The sequence below is a fragment of the Bombina bombina genome, chromosome 1 (genome assembly GCF_027579735.1).
Source record: "Bombina bombina isolate aBomBom1 chromosome 1, aBomBom1.pri, whole genome shotgun sequence".
NCBI classification, from domain to species: Eukaryota; Metazoa; Chordata; class Amphibia; order Anura; family Bombinatoridae; genus Bombina; species Bombina bombina.
This window is the reverse complement of record NC_069499.1, coordinates 1,225,451,181-1,225,474,642: the sequence shown is the minus strand read 5'-3', so window position 1 is coordinate 1,225,474,642 and position 23,462 is coordinate 1,225,451,181. Positions and strand designations below refer to the sequence as shown.

The window sequence follows — 23,462 nt, the reverse complement described above, 5'->3', positions numbered from 1 at the left end:
CCCAAACCCCCCTTAAAAAACCTAACACTAAGCCCCTGAAGATCTTCCTACCTTGTCTTCACCCAGCCGGGTACCATCCGATCCGTCCAGAAGAGGGTCCGAAGTCTTCATCCTATCTGGCCAGAAGAGGTCCTCCAGAGGGTCGGAAGTCTTCATCCAGGTGGCATCTTCTATCTTCTTCCATCCGGAGCGGAGCGGGTCCATCTTGAAGCAGCCGGCGCGGATCCATCCTCTTCTAACGACGTCCTAACACCGAATGAAGGTTCCTTTAAGGGACGTCATCCAAGATGGCGTCCCTCGAATTCTGATTGGCTGATAGGATTCTATCAGCCAAACGGAATTAAGGTAGGAAAAAGCTGATTGGCTGATTGAATCAGCCAATCAGATTCAAGTTCAATCGGATTGGCTGATCCAATCAGCCAATCAGATTGAGCTTGCATTCTATTGGCTGATCGGAACAGCCAATAGAATAGAGGGGGGGGTATTGTATGTTTTTTTACAGGCAAAAGAGCTGATTTCTTTGGGGCATGCCCTGCAAAAAGCCCTTTTAAGGGCTGGTAAGGTAATAGAGCAGTTAACTTTTTATTTTAGATTAGGGTAGGGCATTTTTTTTATTTTGGGGGGCTTTGTTATTTTTTAAGGGGGCTTAGAGTAGGTGTAATTAGTTTAAAATTCTTGTAATCTTTTTTTATTTTTTGTAATTTAGTGTTTGTTTTTTTTGTAATTTAGTTTAGTTGATTTAATTGTAGGTAATTGTAGGTAGTTTAGTTAATTTATTGATAGTGTAGTATTAGGTTTAATTGTAATGTAGGTTAGGATTTATTTTACAGGTAATTTTGTAATTATTTTAACTAGGTAGCTATTAAATAGTAAATAACTATTTAATAGCTATTGTACCTGGTTAAAATAAATACAAAGTTGCCTGGAAAATAAATATAAATCCTAAAATAGCTACAATGTAATTATTAGTTATATTGTAGCTATATTATGGTTTATTTAACAGGTAAGTATTTAGCTTTAAATAGGATTAATTTTTTTAATAAGATTTAATTTATTTTGTTAGAATAAAATTATATTTAACTTAGGGGGGTGTTAGGGTTAGAGTTAAACTTAGCTTTAGGGGTTAATACATTTATTAGAGTAGCGGCGAGGTCCGGTCGGCAGATTAGGGGTTAATACTTGAAGTTAGGTGTCGCAGATGTTAGGGAGGGCAGATTAGGGATTAATAAAATTTTATAGGGTTTGCGAGGCGGGAGTGAGGCGGTTTAGGGGTTAATACATTTATTATAGTGGCGGTGAGGTCCGGTCGGCAGATTAGGGGTTAATAAGTGTAGGTAAGGTAGAGGCGACGTTGGGGGGGCAGATTAGGGGTTAATAAATATAATATAGGGGTCGGCGATGTTGTGGGCAGCAGATTAGGGGTACATAGGTATAATGTAGGTTGCGGCAGTCCTTGGGTTGTCATGGTGCCCAATTCATGTATCCACCTGGCTTCCTGTCGAAGCAGCATCTTGGCATGATCTCCTCCTCCAGGTGGCACTGGTATGTGGTCGATGATTATGTACTTCAAGTCAGACACTTTGTGATTGGCTTAAGCAAAGTGTCTGACCACAGGCTGATCTGAGGTATCCTTCTCCAAGGCAGTTCTAATTGCAAACCTATGGTTCGCCATCCTGGTCCGCAAGTCGTCCACAGTCTTTCCAACGTAAAATAATCCACACACACAGTGTAGAAGGTATACTATGTACTGTGTGGTGCATGTCACTCTGTGCTTAATTTCATATTTTTTGTTGGAATATGGATGTCTGAAAGTTTTTCCAGTTGAGAGACCTCCGCAGGTATTGCAACTTAAAGAACGAAAACAACTCAGTTTGGCTTTTAGCAAAGCATTTTCTTGGGTTCGTTTGAATAAGTTGGTCTCTTAGAGATCTAGCTCTGCGGTATCCGATCCTTGAGGTGTCTCATATAGTGGGAGCTCCTTGTCTGTGTTTATCTGAGACCAATACTTCATTAGGCTGTAAGCTATGATATGTTTGTCTATATCAAACATTGAAGTGAAGGTCAATCTATTGTCATGGATTACCTCACTCTTTGGTTGGAGTAGGGTTTGTTGGTTTGTTTGAAGCATATCCAGTTTAATTTCTTTTAACTGCTCATTCTTATATCCTCTTTGTAGAAATTTCTTTTCCATTTCATCAAGTTGTTCCTCCATGAGAGATTTATCTGGGTTGTTTCTCACAGTACACTTGAATTGCGGTCGGCAAAGCTTTTGTTAATGCTGAAAGGCAACAGCTCCATGTGTGAAGAAGAGAATTTCTATTTGCCTCTTTGGTGAAGAGGGTAGTATGTAGACATCCATCCTTCTTATAGATCCTAAGATTGAGGAAATCAACAGTATTCTTACTGTGTGTCATTTTGAATTTGAGTAATGAATGGGCTACTTTCAGATCTTCGAACCAATAGGTCAACTCTGCCTCTGTTCCTTTCCAAAGCAGGAACTGCAAATATTATGGTGCCCACCATCTCAAATTCGGCCATGAAGAGGTTGGCATAGGTGGGTGCCACATTTGAGCCCATGGCCATCCCAGCTATTTGCAGAAAGTATTCTCTTTTGAAACAAAAGTAATTAATCTCTAGGCATACCGTAAATATCTCTATGCTGGCATAAATTGGTGGACCAACATAAGGATGTCAAGCCAGTTGTCTGGTGACTGCCCTTATCCCTTCGACATGGGGTATAACGGTATAAAATAATCAAAAAGTCATCATGGACAAAATATATAGATATCATAGCAAAACTTTTTTGTATATAGATATCAGAAAAATACACCAGAAGTATATAATGGATCGAGACCTCTCATAAAAAGCAATGCCAATCAAGGTGGACATTCAGTCCTTGGGGTGCCATGGTGCCCAATTTATGTATCCATCTGGCTTCCCGTTGAAGCAGCATCTTGGCATGATCTCCTCCTCTAGGTGGCACTGGTATGTGGTCGATGATTATGTACTTCAGGTCAGACACTTTGTGATTGGCTTGAGCAAAGTGTCTGGCCACAGGCTGATCTGAGGTACCCTTCTCAAAGGCAGTTCTAATGGCAAACCTATGGTTCGCCATCCTGGTCCGCAAGTCGTCCACAGTCTTTCCAACATAAAATAATCAACACACAGTGTAGAAGGTATACTATGTACTGTGTGGTGCATTTCACTCTGTGCTTAATTTCATATTTTTGTTGGAATATGGATGTATGAAAGTTTTTCCAGTTGAGAGACCTCCGCAGGTAGTGCAACTTAAAGAACGAAAACAACTCGGTTTGGCTTTTAGCCAGGTATATTTAGCATAGCATTTTCTTGGGTCAGTTTGAATAAGTTGGTCTCTTAGAGATCTAGCTCTGCGGTATTCGATCCTTGGAAGAGGTGTCCCATATAGTGGGAGCTCCTTGTCTGTGTTTATCTGAGACCAATTCTTCATTAGGCTGTCAGATATGATATGTTTGTCTATATCAAACATTGTAGTGAAGGTCAATCTATTGTCATGGATTACCTCACTCTTTGGTTGGAGTAGGGTTTGTTGGTTTGTCTGAAGCATATCCAGTATAATTTCTTTTAACTGCTCATTCTTATATTCCTCCATGAGAGATTTATCTGAGTTGTTTCTCACGGTACGCTTGAATTGCGAAGTCGGCAAAGCTTTTGTTAATGCTGGAGGGCGACAGCTCCATGCGTGAAAAAGAGAATTTCTATCTGCCTCTTTGGTAAAGAGGGTAGTATGTAGACATCCATCCTTCTTATAGATCCTAAGATCGAGGAAATCAACAGTGTTCTTACTGTGTGTCATTTTGAATTTGAGTAATGAATGGGCTACATTCAGATCTTCGAACCAATTGGTTAACTCTGCCTCTGTTCCTTTCCAAAGCAGGAACTGCAATTAGTATGGTCCCCACCGGCTCAAATTTGGCCATGAAGAGGTTGGCATAGGTGGGTGCCACATTTGAGCCCATGGCCATCCCAGCTATTTGCAGAAAGCATTCTCTTTTGAAACAAAAGTAATTAATCTCTAGGCATACCGTAAGTAGCTCTATAATGGCATCAATTGGTGGATCAACATAAGGATGTCGAGCCAGTTGTCTGGTGACTGCCCTTATCCCTTTGACTCAGGGTATAATGGTATAAAGGTTGGTTACATCCAGTGTAACCAGCACCATTTCCTCTCCAATCTCAGACATCTGATTAAGTATAAATAAAAAGAGTGAAGCGCTCAACCTGGGAACGAACAATAGCATAATAGCTTGTTCTATGGCTAGTTACCACCCAAGAAGCAGCCTATATTTGCTCAACATGTGCCTTTCACAGAGAACAACTTTCCTGAAGCATATCAGTCTGATCCTGACTTCACAGTCCAGTCCAGTCCATAAATACCAGGCAATCCCTCTCTGAACGAGAGAAACAGCAAAACCCCAGACATATATTTCAGCCTATTGTGGGCCTGGTCAGTGAGGTGCAGCCATATCCCTCTAGGCACACTGAGCAACGGGTCCAAGTCTGGATTCCCGCATCACACATAGGGAGATTTCCCCAGGTGTCATAATTTGCATAAATAAAAAGAGAGAGAAGCGCTCAACCTGGGAACGAATAATAGCATAATAGCTTGTTCTATGGCTAGTTACCACCCAAGAAGCAGCCTCTTTTTGCTCAACATGTGCCTTTCACAGAGAAGAACTTTCCTGAATCATATCAGTCTAATCCTGACTTCACAGTACAGTCCAACCCCGAAATACAAGGCAATCCCTCTCTGAAGGAGAGAAACAGCAAAACCCCAGATGTATGTTTTAGCCTATTGTGGGCCTCGTCAGTGAGGTGCAGCCATATCCCTCTAGGCACACTGAGCAATGGTTCCACGTCTGGATTCCCTCATCACACTTAGGGAGACTTCCCCTAGTTTCATAATTTGCATAAATAAAAAGAGAGAAGCGCTCAACCTGGGAAAGAACAATAGCATAATAGTTTGTTCTATTGCTAGTTACCACCCAAGAAACAGCCTCTTTTTGCTCAACTGATATGCTGCAGCAAAGTTTTTCACTGTGAAAGGCACATGTTGAGCAAAAAGAGGCAGCTTCTAGGGTGGTAACTAGCCATAGAACAAGCTTTTATGCTATTGTTCGTTCCCAGGTTAAGTGCTTCTCTCTTTTTAGTTATACACATTATGACACTTAGGGAAGCTTCCCTAAGTGTGATGCGTGAATCCAGATGTGGACCCGTTTCTCAGTGTGCCTCGAGGGATATGGCTGCACCTCACTAACGAGGCCCACAATAGGCTGAAACGTACCTCTGGGGTTTTGCTGTTTCTCTCATTCAGAGAGGGATTGCCTGGTATTTCGGTGCAGGACGGTACTGTTAAGTCAGGATCAGACTGATATGCTTCAGGAAAGTTCTTCTCTGTGAAAGGCACATGTTGAGCAAAAAGAGGCAGCTTCTAGGGTGGTAACTAGCCATAGATCAAGCTATTATGCTATTGTTCGTTCCCAGGTTGAGCGCCTCTCTTTTTATTTATGCAAATTATGACACTTAGGGAAGTCACCCTGAGTGTGATGCAGGAATCCAGATGTGGACCCGTTGCTCAGTGTGCCTAGAGGGATATGGCTGCACCTCACTGAAAAGGCCCACACTAGGCCGAAACGTACCTCTGGGGTTTTGCTGTTTCTCTTGTTCAGAGAGGGATTGCCTGGTATTTCAGGGCTGGACTGTACTGTTAAGTCAGGATCTGCTGATATGCTTCAGGAAAGTTCTTCTCTGTGAAAGGCACATGTTGAGCAAAAATAGGCAGCTTCAGGGTGGTAACTAGCCATAGAACAAGCTATTATGCTATTGTTCAGTCCCAGGTTGAGCGTTTCTCTCTTTTTATTTATTTGATTAAGTATGTTGATCATCGATCATGAGTCGGGCAAGAATGTATCCATATTTCTTACAAGCGGTTGTAATAGATGGTCCAGAAAGGTGGCAATCGGTTGTAGGAGAGACCCTATAGCAGACACTATGGGTCTTCTCTGTGATTATTCCATGCTCTTATGGATTTTAGACTGGTATATATGACTGGTATCCTCGGATGCTCCACAGTCGTATATGCTTTGTCATCTAAAAACTTTCAGACATCCATATTCCAACAAAAAATATGAAATTAAGCACACAGTGACATTCACCACAGTACATAGTATACCTTCTACACTGTGTGTGTGGATTATTTTACATTGGAAAGACTGTGGACAACTTGCGGACCAGGATGGCGAACCATAGGTTTGCAATTAGAACTGCCTTGGAGAAGGATACCTCAGATCAGCCTGTGGTCAGACACTTTGCTTAAGCCAATCACAAAGTGTCTGACTTGAAGTACATAATCATCGACCACATACCAGTGCCACCTGGAGGAGGAGATCATGCCAAGATGCTGCTTCAACAGGAAGCCAGGTGGATACATGAATTGGGCACCATGACAACCCAAGGACTGAATGTCCACCTTGATTGGCATTGCTTTTTATGAGAGGTCTTGATCCATTATATACTTCTGGGGTCTTTTCTATGATATCTATATACAAAATAGTTTTGCTATGATATCTATATATTTTGCCCATGATGACTTTTTGATTATTTTTATTTTATTTTTTAATTTTTTTTCAGTATGAATTTTGTTTTTCCCTTGACTACTTTTAATTTTTTGTAATTATATATTTTGTTCATGATGAATTTTTAAATTTTTTGTTATTTCTTCCAGTATAAATTTAGGTTTTTTTTCAATGATGAATTTTGTTATGATGAATTTTCGATATGATGAATTCCTTCATGACGTATTTTGTATTTTTTTATGATGATTTTTTTCATGATGAATTTTGTCATTATAGTATATTCTTCAATTATTTTTTCTGTTATATATTTTTTCATGAGATATATTTTTATATTTTTCCATGATATGTTCTATGATGGTATTACTAACCAAGACTTCCATGTACATCAATGCATACTTTTGTACAATTTTTTTGCCATCATTAGTTAATCTGTTTTTTTATATTGTATTTTGGCTTTCTCATTCATGCCCTCTTGTTTCTTCACTTGTCTTTTCTGTAAATGCCTCTGTTCTGACAGTAGCATTGTATATGTATATTTTTATACTTTGCTGTTTTGGGATCTTTATAATATAGGTTGCCACTAGGACGGATTTATATGAATACAATTGTGTGCTATTATTTGTCCCTGGCAACATTATATTTGAGATACCTCATAGTACACTATGGCCGGGTATTGTTTATGGGCATTGGTTTGATACCACGCTGTGATTGGCTTAGCCTTATCCAAATGAATCTGAATTGAGCCGTATGCCGATTTTGATAAATCTCCATTTCCTATATATCTATGACATTCCGCTTTTTTACATTATGCTTTGTATTAATCTCCTGTCTGCCTCTTTGCTTTTAATTACCTTATGGATTATTTTTAATTTCACTAGGACTGCCGAGTGGCGTCCGGTCGCCATGGCAACGGATGACGTGGAGATGTACCACATGGTTGCTGTGGTTTCCGGTACGCCACGGGCAGTGCTGTGGGTGGGGGTTTGGAGTATATTTAAGCTTGGTAGGTTATGTGTGAAAGTGTAATGTTGGTTTGAGGACACGATAATACCTGAAACATCACTTTAATAAAGAAAAATCTTTACTGCATTTAAGACCCAGTGAGTGCCTTTATATATATATATATATATATATATATATATATTATATATTATATATATATATATATATATATATATAAAAAGCTGGCTTCCAGTCCTTAAGATAGTGGTGACTAATGGGGGGGGGGGGGTTGGAAGAGAGCTGTTTGGGAGGGTTAAGGTAGGAAACAGGTGGTGGGAGGTATCCCTACATTGCAGCAAATTTTACCCTTAACAATTAACTGATTATCCCCTTCACTGCCAGAATTTCAAAAGTGGTGTGCACAGCTGCAATTGGCAGACTTCTAATTACCAAAAAGAAATGGCAAAGCCATGCATGTCTGCTATTTCTGAACAAAGAGGATCAACAAGGAGCTTTGATCCTTGAAAAAGCCAGAGAGGTGAAATGTACGTTGGATCAACATCATCAGAGGTCATACATCATAAGAAGGGGTTACACCACCCACAGAGACTAAGTGCATTTTGAGCACTGAGACTGAGATATTAGCATGGAACATTTCTGGAGAGTGATACACTTTACACCCCAGAGTGATTGTTTATGAACTGGTTGTAACTCTTAATGTTTTTATACATTTTAATCAGCCTATGCTTTTAATTGATGTAAAGTTTATACAATGAATAAATGGAATCCCCTGACTGCTAAGATGATTGATTCCAATTACCGAGAGCTAATCTTAGAGCTATTGAATCTCTAACCTGTGTGAGTACCTGTTCTGCCATCATTGTATTTATTATTTGCAGTATTACATTATGGATGTTTATGTTTGTTTTTAGGGTCATCAAAGAACAAAAGAACATTCTCCCATATTATACATCTTCACAGTCTTCTGTACACAGCGTTGTGTTTCTATATAAAATTACAATAAATGTACCTTGAGTCCTGCTATTGTTATATATAATCAGGAAATAATACCTTTAACCATATACAATTTGATGAATTGATTTCTGCTAGATTACAATGATCAGATCTTACAGCCAACAACCATTTTTTTAAAGCTCATCAAAAATACATTATAAGGGTAGTAACCATCTTACCCTTTCTTTGCTTGAAGGCCTGTATTAGGTTAAAGCTCTCCTCTGTTATCTTTTCCTCCATGGATTTTTTGCCAAGACCAAAATTTCTCAGTGTGGACAAAGTGAATCGCCTGTGCTCCTTCCATGCAGGTCCATAGGGAGCAATTAATATACCTGTAAGATAGAATTTGTTGCTTCTCTGGAGATTAAATAACTTGTTATCCCTACAAAAAAGAGAAGACTGGATCCACTGAAAGATAAAGGATGTATACATTTATAAAGCAATCAGAATAACAATATCCTCAACCCCCACCTGAACATTTCTTTATGTTCTGAACCTGGCCTTTAGGCTTTAAATAGTAAATGGAAATGTTTACTTCAATACATGATATAGGTATTGACATCTCTGTATCCAGGGTTACATGTTAAGATTTTGTAAAAGGGAGTATCTTGTGTATATACAGTAATAATAATATCATAATTGAAATGGTGTTTCTTCCACAAGGTAACTAAACTACTTCAGTGTACGTATATGATCAACTACACCTAATTAATGATTGTTATTATGATACATCTTAAAGGTACTCATTTAGGGCCAAATTACAAGTGGAGCGGAAGTAAGCTTTTTGCGCGTCCGGTTGTGCTCGTATTACAAGTTGAAAGTAAACTGTTTTCGTACAAGCACTAACACGATGCATGCAAAAAGCTAAACTTATACAGATATATATAGGAATATCTATTTAAAAATATATAGAACATATCCCCCTATGCGCAGAACATTGGAATGTGAAATGTTTACAGTAAATAAACAGTATTATTATCATTTTATTATTATCATTTTTTTGTATAGCACCGCCAAATTCCGTAGCGCTTTATAACACTTTATTAAATATGAATATTGCATATATATGCTTTTTCATGTTTTCATCTACCTAAATATATGTGTATATATGAGTACATATGTATTTATGTGTTTATATGTGTATATATGTCTCTAATACTTAAATATATGTTTATATGTGTGTACATATGTATATAAGTCCTTATAACTTTTTTGTGCAATATTATTTTGAATAATTTTCACCAGATAGTGTTATTATAAGTGTAACTGTACGTTGTAATGTATTTTTGATGTGTTTTGCGACACTTTTTTATTTCGCGAAACAGTTAACCAGAGCTCTGAGGACGTGTTATCCCGACTTGCATTAAATTCAATTTTGCTCAAGCGATTGCGTTTACTTTCAACTTGTAATACGTGCAATAAACTCGTTGCCAGCAAACACCCGGGATAATCCCCTTTTTACTCCTCTGTAAATGTTAGCGTGCCACTCTTAATCTGGCCCTTCATTTTTTGGAGTGGAAGATAGAGACAGCCCGCTTACACCCTGAGGGTAAAATAGTTACGGCATTTAGCTCATTAACCAACAAAGACAACTAAAGGGATTATTAAAAACATAAATGAGGTAGGTGGCAAAATTTGAAATAAAAGATCTCTTGCTTAAAACAACTTACCTCTTGTACCAGAGATTACTTCTGTGAGTCTGTTCCTAGGTCTGTCTGCAAACTCTATTCCTTTAGCCACAAGAACCTCTTTGAGAGCTTTGAGTCCTCGTATCACCACAGCCGGTGTGAACCCCAATGTAATACTGTACACTGAGCCATATACTTTTGAGAACTGTAAAGAAATCGGGAACATTTGTGAAAAATGTATGACCTCCTTAGCTAAAGATGCATAACATGATCATTAACATGAATTCTTCCAGGATGTTATTCCTATCTGCTTTCTGTATAGAGAAATATAACTCCTCCATTTCCTCTTATATCGTTGATAGTGGTATCCAACTGTTTACTCATATATTGTTGCTGTAAAAAAAACAAATGTTTAATCCCTCAATATTTCTAGAACTGTACAGATGAATTAAGGCTGGGGGTAAATATTTTTTATGGACACATTTACCTGTTGTCTGAGCTGGAACTCACTGAACATTAGAACAATATAGATATTTCTTCTTCAGTCTCTCCTGTGATTGTAAGTATTTTCTTCATTGAAAAGAAATATAATTTCTCCAGGCTTTGACTACTTATTAGATGATTTAATTAAAATTACTATCAATATTAGATACCCAGTACAATTAATTCCTGATTTAGCTGAGCTTATTGACAATATCCGTTCGGCTAAGATCTTCACTACAGGTAACCTTCATAGAATATACCATTTACTAATCAGAGTGGTGGATGAATAAAGAAATTTTCATAATGCTTTAAAGACACTTTGAATATATAGTTATGTCATGAGAAACAGATTAGACATGTGCAGGGAAGAAAGAAAGTTTTGTTTTGGATGAAAATTTCATTCTGAATATTAAGGGAAATTCGTTTCCCCGAATATTCATTGGCTGCACTATTCAGTTTTCGTTTCTTTTAAAAGGAAATGAAAATCAAATTTTTGTTAAACATTTACAATGTAAATGTTTGAAATCTACAGGTGAACAGTTCACCTGTAGCTACAATATTTACCTTACTTAATACTTAACGCACCACTCGTAATCTGGCCCAATATATACATTTATACCATCTGCAACTATGACCTACTCTCACCATACTTATAAGGACAGTGTACTATAAAACAGTTTTCTCCTTAATGGCTAGATTACAAGTGTAGCAGTACTTTCAGCTCCCACTCAAGCGTAAGCTTTGCTAGAAGTATGTTTTCTTGCGCGAGTAGGGTAGCAAAACCCGACACGCACTAACCAAAGGACTTAGAATACTGTGACAAGTTAACTTATTCTCCACATTGACTTCAATGGAGGGCGCAGAAGAAAAAAAAAAATGTGTGTTAAACTGATAAGAGTTATTCATATTTCGCATTCCAATGTTCTTCACATACAGTAAATATATATTTCTATACTTATACCTATATATCTATTCCTATAGATATATAGGTATAGATATATATTTTACATTAGCCTTATCAGATATATAAAGAAATACATATTTGTAATGAATATAAAATATGCATAGCGCATTTCAGGTTCACACTTTAGGTCTAATGCGGTGTAGGTATCTTAAAGCGTGTTATGGAATGTTAAATATAAAATATAAAAAATATTCGGCTAGATTACGAGTTGTGCGTTAGGGTAAAAAAGCAGCATTAACAAGTCCTAACGCTGCTTTTTTACGCCCGTTGCTATTACGAGTCTTGCAATTTTTTGGCCTTACCACAAAAGTCTTTTTTCTTTTGGACTTACTTAGCGCCGGTATTACGAGTCTGTCCTGGGAGGTCAAAAAGTGAGTGGTAGACCCTACTCCGTTAAGAATCCTAACGCATTTTAAAGTAAGTAGTTATGAGTTTTACACTACAACGCTGTAGCATAAAACTCATAACTAAAGTGCTGAAAAGTACACTAAACCCATAAACTACCTATTAACCCCTAAACTGAGGCCCTCCCGCATTGCAAACACTATAATAAAATGATTAAACCCTAATCTGCCACTCCGGACACTGCCGCCACCTACATTATATTTATGAACCCCTAATCTGCTGCCCCCAACATCGCCGACACCTACATTACATTTATTAATCCCTAATCTGCTGCCCCCAACATCGCCGACACCTACATTATATTTATTAACCCCTAATCTGCCTTCCCCACTATACTAAATGTATTAACCCCTAAACCTAAGTCTAACCCTAACCCCAACACCCCTTAACTTAAATATAATTACAACAAATCTAAATAAAATTACTATCATTAACTACATTATTCCTATTTAAAACAAAATACTTACCTATAAAATAAACCCTAAGCTAGCTACAATATAACTAATAGTTACATTGTAGATAGTTTAGGATTTATTTTTATTATACAGGCAAGTTTCTATTTATTTTAACTAGGTAGAATAGTTATTAAATAGTTATTAACTATTTAATAACTACCTAGCTAAAATAAATATAAAAGTACCTGTAAAATAAAACCTAACCTAAGTTACACTAACACCTAACACTACACTATAATTAAATCAATTAACTAAATTAACAATAATTAAATCAATTAAATTAGCTAAAGTACAAAACCCCCCCACTAAATTAGCCAATAGATGCAATCAGTATTTTTTCTACCTTAATTCCGATTGGCTGATAGAATTCTATCAGACAATCAGAATCTAAGGGATGCCATCTTGGATGATGTCACTTGAAGGAACATTTATTCGTCTTTAGTCATCGGATGAAGAGGATGCTCCGCGTCTGATGTCTTGAAGATGGACCCGCTCCGCGCCGGATGGATGAAGATAGAAGATGCCGTCTGGATGAAGACTTCTCCCGGCTTCGTTGAGGACTTCAGCCCGGCTTGGATGAAGACTTCTCCCGGTAAGTCTATCGTCAGGGGGTTAGTGTTAGGTTTTTTTAAGGGTGTATAGGGTGGGTTTTATTTTTAGGTTAGGGTTTGGGCCTGCAAAAGAGCTAACTGCCCTTTTAAGGGCAATGCCCATCCAAATGCCCTTTTCAGGGCAATGGGGAGCTTAGGTTTTTTTAGATAGTATTTTATTTGGGGGGTTGGTTGTGTGGGTGGTGGGTTTTACTGTTGGGGGGTTGTTTGTATTTTTTTTGGATTACTTTGGGGCAATGCCCAGAAAAGGCCCTTTTAAGGGCTATTGGTAGTTTAGTTTAGGCTTGGGTTTTTTATTTTATTTTGGGGGGGCTTTTTTTGTATAGGGCTATTAGATTAGGTGTAATTAGTTTAAATATCTTGTAAATTGTTTTTTATTTTCTGTAATTTAGAGGGGTTTTTTGTACTTTAGCTAATTTAATTTAATTGTTGTTAATTTAGTTAATTTATTTAATTATAGTGTAGTGTTAGGTGTTAGTGTAACTTAGGTTAGGTTTTATTTTACAGGTACTATTGTATTTATTTTAGCTAGGTAGTTATTAAATAGTTAATAACTATTTAATAACTATTCTACCTAGTTAAAATAAATACAAACTTGCCTGTAAAATAAAAATACACCCTTAGCTAGCTACAATATAACTATTAGTTATATGGTAGCTAGCTTAGAGTTTATTTTATAGGTAAGTATGTAGTTTTAAATAGGAATAATTTAGTTAATGATAGGAATTTTTGGTTAGATTTATTTTAATTATATTTAAGTTAGGGGGTGTTAGGATTAGACTTAGATTTAGGGGTTAATAACTTTAATATAGTGGCAGCAACGTTGGGAGCGGCAGATTAGGGGTTAATAAATGTAGGTAGGTGGCGGCGATGTTAGGGAGGGCAGATTAGGGATTAATAATGTTTAACTAATGTTTGCGAGGCGGGAGTGCGGCGGTTTAGGGGTTAATATGTTTATTATAGTGGCTGCGACGTTGGGGACGGCAGATTAGGGGTTAATAAAAGTAGGTAGGTTGCCGCGACATTGGGGAAGGCAGATTAGGGGTTAATAATTATAATGTAGGTGTCGGTGATGTTGGGGGCAGCAGATTAGGGGCTCATAAATATAATGTAGGTGGTGGCAGTGTCCGGAGTGGCAGATTAGGGGTTAAGAATAATAATGCAAAACAGAATGAGAAGCAGTCTGCCAGGAACGAACAGCAGCATCAATAGCTTGTTCTATGGCCCGGTTGCCACCTGGGAGTAGCTTCTTTCTGCCCAATTGTGCTTTTCACAGAGGAAAACTTTCCTGTAGTATATCAGTCTGATCCCGCCGACATGGTCAGTCCAGCCCCAAAATACCAGGCAATTCTCCTCTGAACAAGGAACATGACAACCCCAGACGATCGTTTCGGCCTCCTTTGGGCCTCGTCAGTGAGGTGCAGCCATATCCCTCTAAGCACATTGGGCAAGGAGTCCACATCTGGTTTCCCCCATCACCCATAGGGAGACTATCCCCAGGGTCATATTTACATATGCAAAACAGAATGAGAAGCAGTCTGCCAGGAACGAACAGCAGCATCAATAGCTTGTTCTATGGCCCGGTTGCCACCTGGTAGTAGCTTCTTTCTGCTCAATTGTGCTTTTCACAGAAGAAAACTTTCTTGTATTATATATGTCTGATCCGCTGACATGGTCAGTCCAGCCCCGAAATACCAGGCAATTCTCCTCTGAACAAGGAACATGACAACCGCAGACGATCGTTTCGGCCTCCTTTGGGCCTCGTCAGTGAGGTGCAGCCATATCCCTCTAAGCACATTGGGCAAGGAGTCCACGTCTGGTTTCCCCCATCACCCATAGGGAGACTATCCCCAGGGTCATATTTACATATGCAAAACAGAATGAGAAGCAGTCTGCCAGGAACGAACAGCAGCATCAATAGCTTGTTCTATGGCCCGGTTGCCACCTGGTAGTAGCTTCTTTCTGCTCAATTGTGCTTTTCACAGAAGAAAACTTTCTTGTATTATATATGTCTGATCCGCTGACATGGTCAGTCCAGCCCCAAAATACCAGGCAAATCTCCTCTGAACAAGGAACATGACAACCGCAGACGATCATTTCGGCCTCCTTTGGGCCTCGTCAGTGAGGTACAGCCATATCCCTCTAAGCACATTGGGCAAGGAGTCCACGTCTGGTTTCCCCCATCACCCATAGGGAGACTATCCCCAGGGTCATATTTACATATGCAAAACAGAATGAGAAGCAGTCTGCCAGGAACGAACAGCAGCATCAATAGCTTGTTCTATGGCCCGGTTGCCACCTGGTAGTAGCTTCTTTCTGCCCAATTGTGCTTTTCACAGAGGAAAACTTTCCTGTAGTATATCAGTCTGATCTCGCCGACATGGTCAGTCCAGCCCCGAAATACCAGGCAATTCTCCTCTGAACAAGGAACATGACAACCCCAGACGATCGTTTCGGCCTCCTTTGGGCCTCGTCAGTGAGGTGCAGCCATATCCCTCTAAGCACATTGGGCAAGGAGTCCACGTCTGGTTTCCCCATCACCCATAGGGAGACTATCCCCAGGATCATATTTACACATGCAAAACAGAATGAGAAGCAGTCTGCCAGGAACGAACAGCAGCATCAATCGCTTGTTCTATGGCCCGGTTGCCACCTGGTAGTAGCTTCTTTCTGCCCAATTGTGCTTTTCACAGAGGAAAACTTTCCTGTTTTGCATATGTTAAGAATAATAATGTAGGTGTCGGCGATGTTGGGGGCGGCAGATTAGGGGCTAATAAGTGTAAGATTAGGGTTGTTTAGACTCGGGGTTCATGTTAGGGTGTTAGGTGTAAACATAACTTTTTTTTCCCCATAGTAATTAATGGGGCTGTGTTACTGAGTTTTACGCTGCTTTTTGGCAGGTGTTAGACTTTTTCTCAGCCGGCTCTCCCCGTTGATATCTATGAGGAAATCGTGCACGAGCACGTATGACCAGCTCACCGCTGACTTAAGCAGCGCTGGTATTGAAGTGAGATATGGAGCAAAATTTTGCTCAACGCTCACTTATTGTCTTTTAACGCCGAGTTCTGAAAACTCGTAATACCAGCGCTGTAGGTAAGTGAGTGGTGAGAGAAAGCTGCTCATAACGCAAAACTCGTAATCTAGTTGATTAATAATTAAAAATTATTATAGATAATGTAATATATATATAATATATATATATATATATATATATATATATATATATATTCTATGGATTATTAAGAATTGTTTACAGTATCTATAATTATTTTTTTTTTTGTTTAACTGTTTTTTATTGAGGTAACAACAAATTCACACAGTAAGCAGTAGTATATGCATATAAAACAACATTTCAGAAAACAATATTGGCATGGACACATATTGCTGTAGTGAGGATTAGACTCAGAAAAGCTGAGAAGGAATCAAACCTCAGATTGCAGTCCTCTGTACCTCATTTTATGTTGGTTACATATAGATTCTGTTGCGTCTTCATTGCCTTCCCGGTCCACACATGGGACCCATTTTCTAAAGTTCCGTGGAAGACACAGAAGTATTCCTTGACATATATATTAGTTGTTATTTGAACACATAGTAATTTGATGTCAGTGCATAAGTATAAACTCAAGGCCACAGCATATACACATAACATTCATGTACAATTTCATATAACAATTATTTAGTGTCAGCACTGCAGACTGCTAATATGAAAGTAATGACACGCAATGTAAATAATAGGATTGGTGAGGCCCAAAGAGCTAGCTCAAGGCTCTTTGGACTGGGCAGAGACTACCTAACACTGCCTAAGAATTAAAACCAGTAAATCCTGGCATGGGCTATTCCAAATGGCACTCTATAGTTGTGAAGTATTAAGGATTAGGGGCCTGCATTAGCTATGTTGCTTGGGCTAAGTCTATATAATATGTAAACCTCATGGGGGCAAGTGGATATGACTTTCTACTTTATGTGGGAGGTAGGGAACATCTCTCACTCCTAAACAAAATAGTAACTCCTATGGCACACTGCGTAAGTACCACATCCTAGCTATGAATACTGTCTATAGAGGCATATATCCTAAGTCATAAGCTCTAGATTGAGGAAGAGGGAGTGTATCCAAAGATATTTTACAAGGTGCTTAAATAAGGTAATGATCCAAGGGCTCTGTAAAAAGCATATCATCACTTCAGAGCAGCTTAGGGAATAATTTCTAAAGATTTGGACTTCCTCCACTTCAAGCCCAGTGATGCCCCTGGTAAAGCTAAATTAAGCTAAACATATAGTGAATACATAGTAACGCATGCAGGCATATATATTCAGTGACAGTTTGTGTTATTTAATTAAATTTAATTTAATTAATATATACTACTAGTTATATTGTGGAACCCAAGACATGATATCAAGTATGAAATACAGACAAGGAAACAAATCTAAGTAAACACTATTAACAGGTCTTTAGATTGCTTGATAGATTATAGTCTCATGGTAAAGAAAAACAGGGAAAACCAACCAAAAAAAAAAACTTAATTATTGCTGTGGGGAACTAGGCAGTAGTATCAACGAAGCAACCAAAAAACTGGACCTGATCGTAGAAATAGTCAGCAGCTCGCCTTAGGATGACATGTTCATCCCACGTCTATTGGGTTGAAGAGAAAAGACCAGCATTTAGGCCGCCATTGCAAGGCTAACCCCCCACCACAGAGTAGGACTCCAAGATGGAGGAGATGCCCCCCAGCTGACAGACGGGATCTTTCCAGAGGGGCCGAAAACCAAGTCAAGCGCGGCCAGTCGCAGCAGACCAGGTGAGGGCCAGCCATTGGGCTCATAATTGATTGCGGCAGTACAGCACTCTGCTTCAGGTAGCCCTCCTTTTGTGTCGCGGCTACGTTCGATCCGGTCCGCTCCGCTCCCGACTCTCCGCACCCAGCCACAGATCCGGGCCCCTCCGGAACCCCCTCCAACCAAGGTTTTTGCTCAAGGCCCACGGTAGGGGCTTCCAACGGTTGCGCTGTTGTCTCCACTGTAAGCAGCTGCGTTCGGGTGCCGGGTATCGCGGGAGCTGCCAAGTGCGCTGTTTCCTCATAGGGCTCTTCCCAGGCCCCATTTTGTATGCGATTGATTAGTTTGTCCATTTTATAGCACATCTGTTTCTCATAATTATTCAGGAGGATATACATAGCGTTACTTAGGTTCCCTCTCTCAGGAATAGCCATACTGAACTACGTTACCCCCGTTCACGGGGGGGGGGGGGTTCTGAAAGATGTTGTAGGCTGCACACGAATATATATTCTGCTACCCACAGTTCAAGGAAGCCCCGATCTGCAAAGTTTTCATATACTTCTGTTCTGTCTATGCTTAGACATCCAAAAACATCTTCAGTAGTGTAGGGTTCTGATGGGATCAACAAATATTTAACGGGTTCTTCATATAACTGCAGGAGCTTATTAGAAAGGCAACTTCTCATGGCCGTGGTTAGACACGCCCCCCTCTATAATTATTTTAATAATTGTTATTATATTTTAATCTTTACTATAATTGTGTTTGTAACGCATCTGTCGCCAGTTGCACACGCATCCTTAATGGAGTATGGGCAGCATGAGGAAGCCAAAAGAATGTAGACTGCATGCACAGCCAAAATAATTCACCTGGATGCAGCGAAAAAAAAACCCACCCGCAATAAGTATTAAAAAAAAAAAAAATAACCGCCTGCAATAAATATTAAGAAAAAAAAACAACCAACTACCTAATAAACGGCTAGATTGTGAGTTTTGCGGTAAGCTGAAAAAGCAGCGTTATCAGGTTCTAACGCTGCTTTTTCACGTCCGCTGCTATTACGAGTCTTGCAGATAAAGGGGCACCGCACACTTTTTTGGCCTTAACGCAAATAAACTTACGTATATTGCGTATAGTCTTTTTTCAATGGGACTTGGATAGCGGCGGTATTACGAGTTTGTCCTGGGAGGCCAAAAAGTAAGCGGTACACCCTCTACCGCCAAGATTCCTAGCGCATTTTAAAGTCAGTAGTTATAATTTTTACACTACAAAGCTGTAGCATAAAACACCCATCAACCAACTATTAACCTCTAAACCGAGGCCCTCCCGCATTGCAAACACTAAAATAAAATTATTAACCCCTAATCTGCCGATCCGGACATCGCTGCCACTATAATAAACATATTAACCCCTGAACCGCCGCACTCCTGCCTCGCAAACACTAGTTAAATATTATTAACCCCTAATCTGCCACCCCTAACATCGCCGCCACCTACATTATAAACAGAATGAAGGTTCCTTTAAGGGACATCATCCAAGATGGCAGAATTCGAGGGACGCCATCTTGGATGACGTCCCTTAAAGGAACCTTCATTCTGTTTTAGGACGTCGGAAGAAGAGGATGGATCCACGCCGGAGGTCTTGAAGATGGAGCCGCTCATCATCGGATGGAAGAAGATAGAAGATGCCACTTGGATGAAGATGTCTACCGGTCCGGATCTCCTCTTCTTCCCGGATAGGATGAAGACTTCTGCCCGATGATGGACTTCTTCAGCTGCTGCTTGGATCAAGACTTCAGCCGGAGGATGGACGCCTTCAGCCCCCGCTTGGGCTTGGATCAAGACTTCAGCCGGAGGATGGACGTCTTCAGCCCTCGCTTGGGCTTGGATCAAGACATCGGAGCCTGGACCGATCGGTGATACCCGGCGTGGTGAAGATAAGGTAGGAAGATCTTCAGGGGCTTAGTGTTAGGTTTATTTAAGGGGGGTTTGGGTTAGATTAGGGGTATGTGGGTGGTGGGTTGTAATGTTGGGGGGGGGGTATTGTATGTTTTTTTTCCAGGCAAAAGAGCAGAATTCTTTGGGGCATGCCCCGCAAAAGGCCCTTTTAAGGGCTGGTAAGGTAAAAGAGCTTTTCTATTTTAATTTTAGAATAGGGTAGGGCATTTTTTTATTTTGGGGGGCTTTGTTATTTTATTAGGGGGCTTAGAGTAGGTGTAATTAGCTTAAAATTGTTGTAATATTTTTCTAATGTTTGTAAATATTTTTTTATTTTTTGTAACTTAGTTCTTTTTTATTTTTTGTACTTTAGTTAGTTTATTTAATTGTATTTATTTGTAGGTATTGTATTTAATTAATTTATTGATAGTGTAGTGTAAGGTTTAATTGTAGATAATTGTAGGTATTATATTTAATTAATTTATTGATAGTGTAGTGTTAGGTTTAATTGTAGATAATTGTAGGTATTGTATTTAATAATTTATTGATAGTGTAGTGTTAGGTTTAATTGTAACTTAGGTTAGGATTTATTTTACAGGTAAGTTTGTAATTATTTTAACTAGGTAACTATTAAATAGTTATTAACTATTTAATAGCTATTGTACCTGGTTAAAATAAATACAAAGTTGCCTGTAAAATAAATATTAATCCTAAAATAACTAAAATATAATTATAATTAATTTATTTTGTTAGATTTAAATTATATTTAACTTAGGGGGGTGTTAGGGTAAGGGTTAGACTTAGCTTTAGGGGTTAATACATTTATTAGAGTAGCGGTGAGGTCCAGTCGGCAGATTAGGGGTTAATAATTGTAGGTAGGTGGAGTCGACGTTGGAGGCAGCAGATTAGGGGTTAATAAATATAATATAGGGGTCGGCGGTGTTAGGGGAAGCATATTAGGGGTACATAGGGATAATGTAGGTTGTGGCGGTGTGCGGTCGGCAGATTAGGGGTTAAAAAAAATTAATAGAGTGGCAGCGATGTGGGGGGACCTTGGTTTAGGGGTACATAGGTAGTTTATGGGTGTTAGTGTACTTTAGAGCACAGTAGTTAAGAGCTTTATGAACCGGCGTTAGCCCAGAAAGCTCTTAACTCCTGGCTTTTTTCTGCGGCTGGAGTCTTGTCGTTAGATTTCTAACGCTCACTTCAGCCAAGACTCTAAATACCAGCGTTAGAAAGATCCCATTGAAAAGATAGGATACGCAATTGACGTAAGTGGATCTGCGGTATGGAAAAGTCGCGGCTGCAAAGTGAGCGTTAGACCCTTTCCTGACTGACTCTAAATACCAGCGGTAGCCCAAAACCAGCGTTAGGAGCCTCTAACGCTGGTTTTGACGGCTAACGCCAAACTCTAAATCTAGCCGTAAATTACTTAAATTAAATACAATTAAATAAATTAAATAAAATTAGCTAAATTACAAAAAAGAAACACAAAATTACAGAAAATAAAAAACAAATTACAAGATATTTAAATTAATTACACCTAATCTAATAGCCCTATCAAAATAAAAAAGCCCCCCCCCCAAAATAATAAAACCCCTAGCCTAAACTAAACTATCAATAGCCCTTAAAAGGGCCTTTTGCGGGTCATTGCCCCAAAGAAATCAGCTCTTTTACCTGTAAAAACAAAATTACAACAACCCCCCAACAGTAAAACCCATAACCCAAATAAAACCCTAACTAAAAAAACCTAAGCTCCCCATTGCCCTGAAAAGGGCATTTGGATGGGCATTGCCCTGAAAAGGGCATTTAGCTCTATTGCTGCCCAAAGCCCTAACCTAAAAATAAAACACACCCAATACACCCTTAAAAAAATCCTAACACTAACCCCCAAAGGGGGTTACCGGGAGAAGTCTTCATCCAAGTGGCAAGATGTCCAGCAGAAGTGGTCCTCCAGATGGGCAGAAGTGGTCCCCCAGACGGGCAGAAGTCTTCACCCAGACGGCATCTTCTATCTTCATCCTTCCAATGCGGAGCGGCTCCATCTTCAAGACATCCGGCGCAGAGCATCCTCTTCAATCGACGTCTTCTTGCTAAATGAAGATACCTTTAAATGACATCATCCAATATGGTTTCCCTTAGATTCCGATTGGCTGATAGAATTCTATCAGCCAATCGGAATTAAAGGTTCACTTAACCCCAAAAAATTATTTAATGATTCTGATAGAAAATACAATTTTAAATAACATTCCAATTGACTTCTAATATCTAATTTGCTTTATTCTTAAGATATCCTTTGTTGAAGAAATAACAATGCACATGTGTCAGCCAATCACACGAGGCAACTATGTGCTTCTACCAATCAGCAGCTGCTTAGCATATCTAGATATGCTTTTCAGTAAAGCATCTCAAGAGAATGAAGCAAATTAGATAATAGAAGTAAATTAGAAAGTTGTTTAAAATTGGATGTTCTTTCTACATTTGGGTTTCATGTCCCTTTAAGGTTGAAAAAATCCTATTGGCTGTTCCAATATTGGCTGATTGGAACAGCCAATAGAATGCACGCTCAATCCTATTGGCTGATTGCATCAGCCAATTGGATTTTTTCAACCTTAATTATGATTGGCTGATAGAATTCTTGGATGACGTCACTTAAAGGTACCTTCCTTTCGTCGGGTAGTCATCGTTGGAAGAGGATGCTCCGCGCCGGATGTCTTGAAGATGAACCTGCTCCACGTCGGAAGGATGAAGATAGAAGATGCCATCTGAATGAAGACTTCTGCCCGTCTGGAGGACCAATTCTGCCCATCTGGATGACCACTTCTGCCGGCTTCGTTGAGGACATCTTGCAGCTTGGGTGAAGACTTCTCCTGGTAAGTGGATCTTCGGGGGTTAGTGTTAGGATTTTTTAAGGGTGTATTGGGTGGGTTTTATTTTAGGTTAGGGCTTTGGGCTGCAATAGAGCTAAACGCCCTTTAAAGGGCAATGCCCATCCAAATGCCCTTTTCAGGGCAATGGGGAACTTAGGTTTTTTTAGTTAGGGTTTTATTTGGGGGTTGGTTGTGTGGGTGGTGGGTTTTACTGTTGGGGGTTGTGTGTATTTTGTTTTGCAGGTAAAAGAGCTGATTTATTGGGGGCAATGCCCCACAAAAGGCCCTTTTAAGGACTATTGGTAGTTTAGTTTAGGCTAGGGTTTTTTTTATTTTGGGTGGGCTTTTTTATTTTGATAGGGCTATTAGATTAGGTGTAATTAGTTTTAAGATCTTGTAATTTGTTTTTTATTTTCTGTAATTTAGTGTTTTTTTTTGTAATTTAGCTAATTGTATTTGATTTATTTAATTGTATTTCATTTAGGTAATTTATTTAATTGTAGTGTAGTGTTAGGTGTTAGTGTTACTTAGGTTAGGTTTTAATTTACAGGTAAATTTGTATTTATTTTAGCTAGGTAGTTATTAAATAGTTAATAACTATTTAGTAACTATTCTACCTAGTTAAAATAAACTTGCCAGTAAAATAAAATTAAATCATAAGCTAGCTACAATGTAACTGTTAGTTATATTGTAGCTAGCTTAGGGTTTATTTTACAGGTAAGTATTTAGTTTTAAATAAGAATTATTTAGGTAATGATAGTAGGTTTTATTT

At 39.0% G+C, this 23,462-nt stretch overlaps 1 protein-coding gene across 1 annotated transcript in view; it reads right to left on the bottom strand.

Moving 5' to 3' along the window:
* Nucleotides 1-23,462, bottom strand: part of LOC128647704 (cytochrome P450 2J6) — a 171,819-nt gene that overhangs the window by 121,039 nt on the left and 27,318 nt on the right. Inside the window, exons 2-3 of the mRNA XM_053700450.1 lie at nucleotides 10,241-10,403; nucleotides 8,750-8,902 (exon numbers count right to left, since the gene is read on the bottom strand). Coding sequence (XP_053556425.1) covers nucleotides 8,750-8,902; nucleotides 10,241-10,403 — 316 coding nt within the window. The remainder of the gene's footprint in view (nucleotides 1-8,749; nucleotides 8,903-10,240; nucleotides 10,404-23,462) is intronic.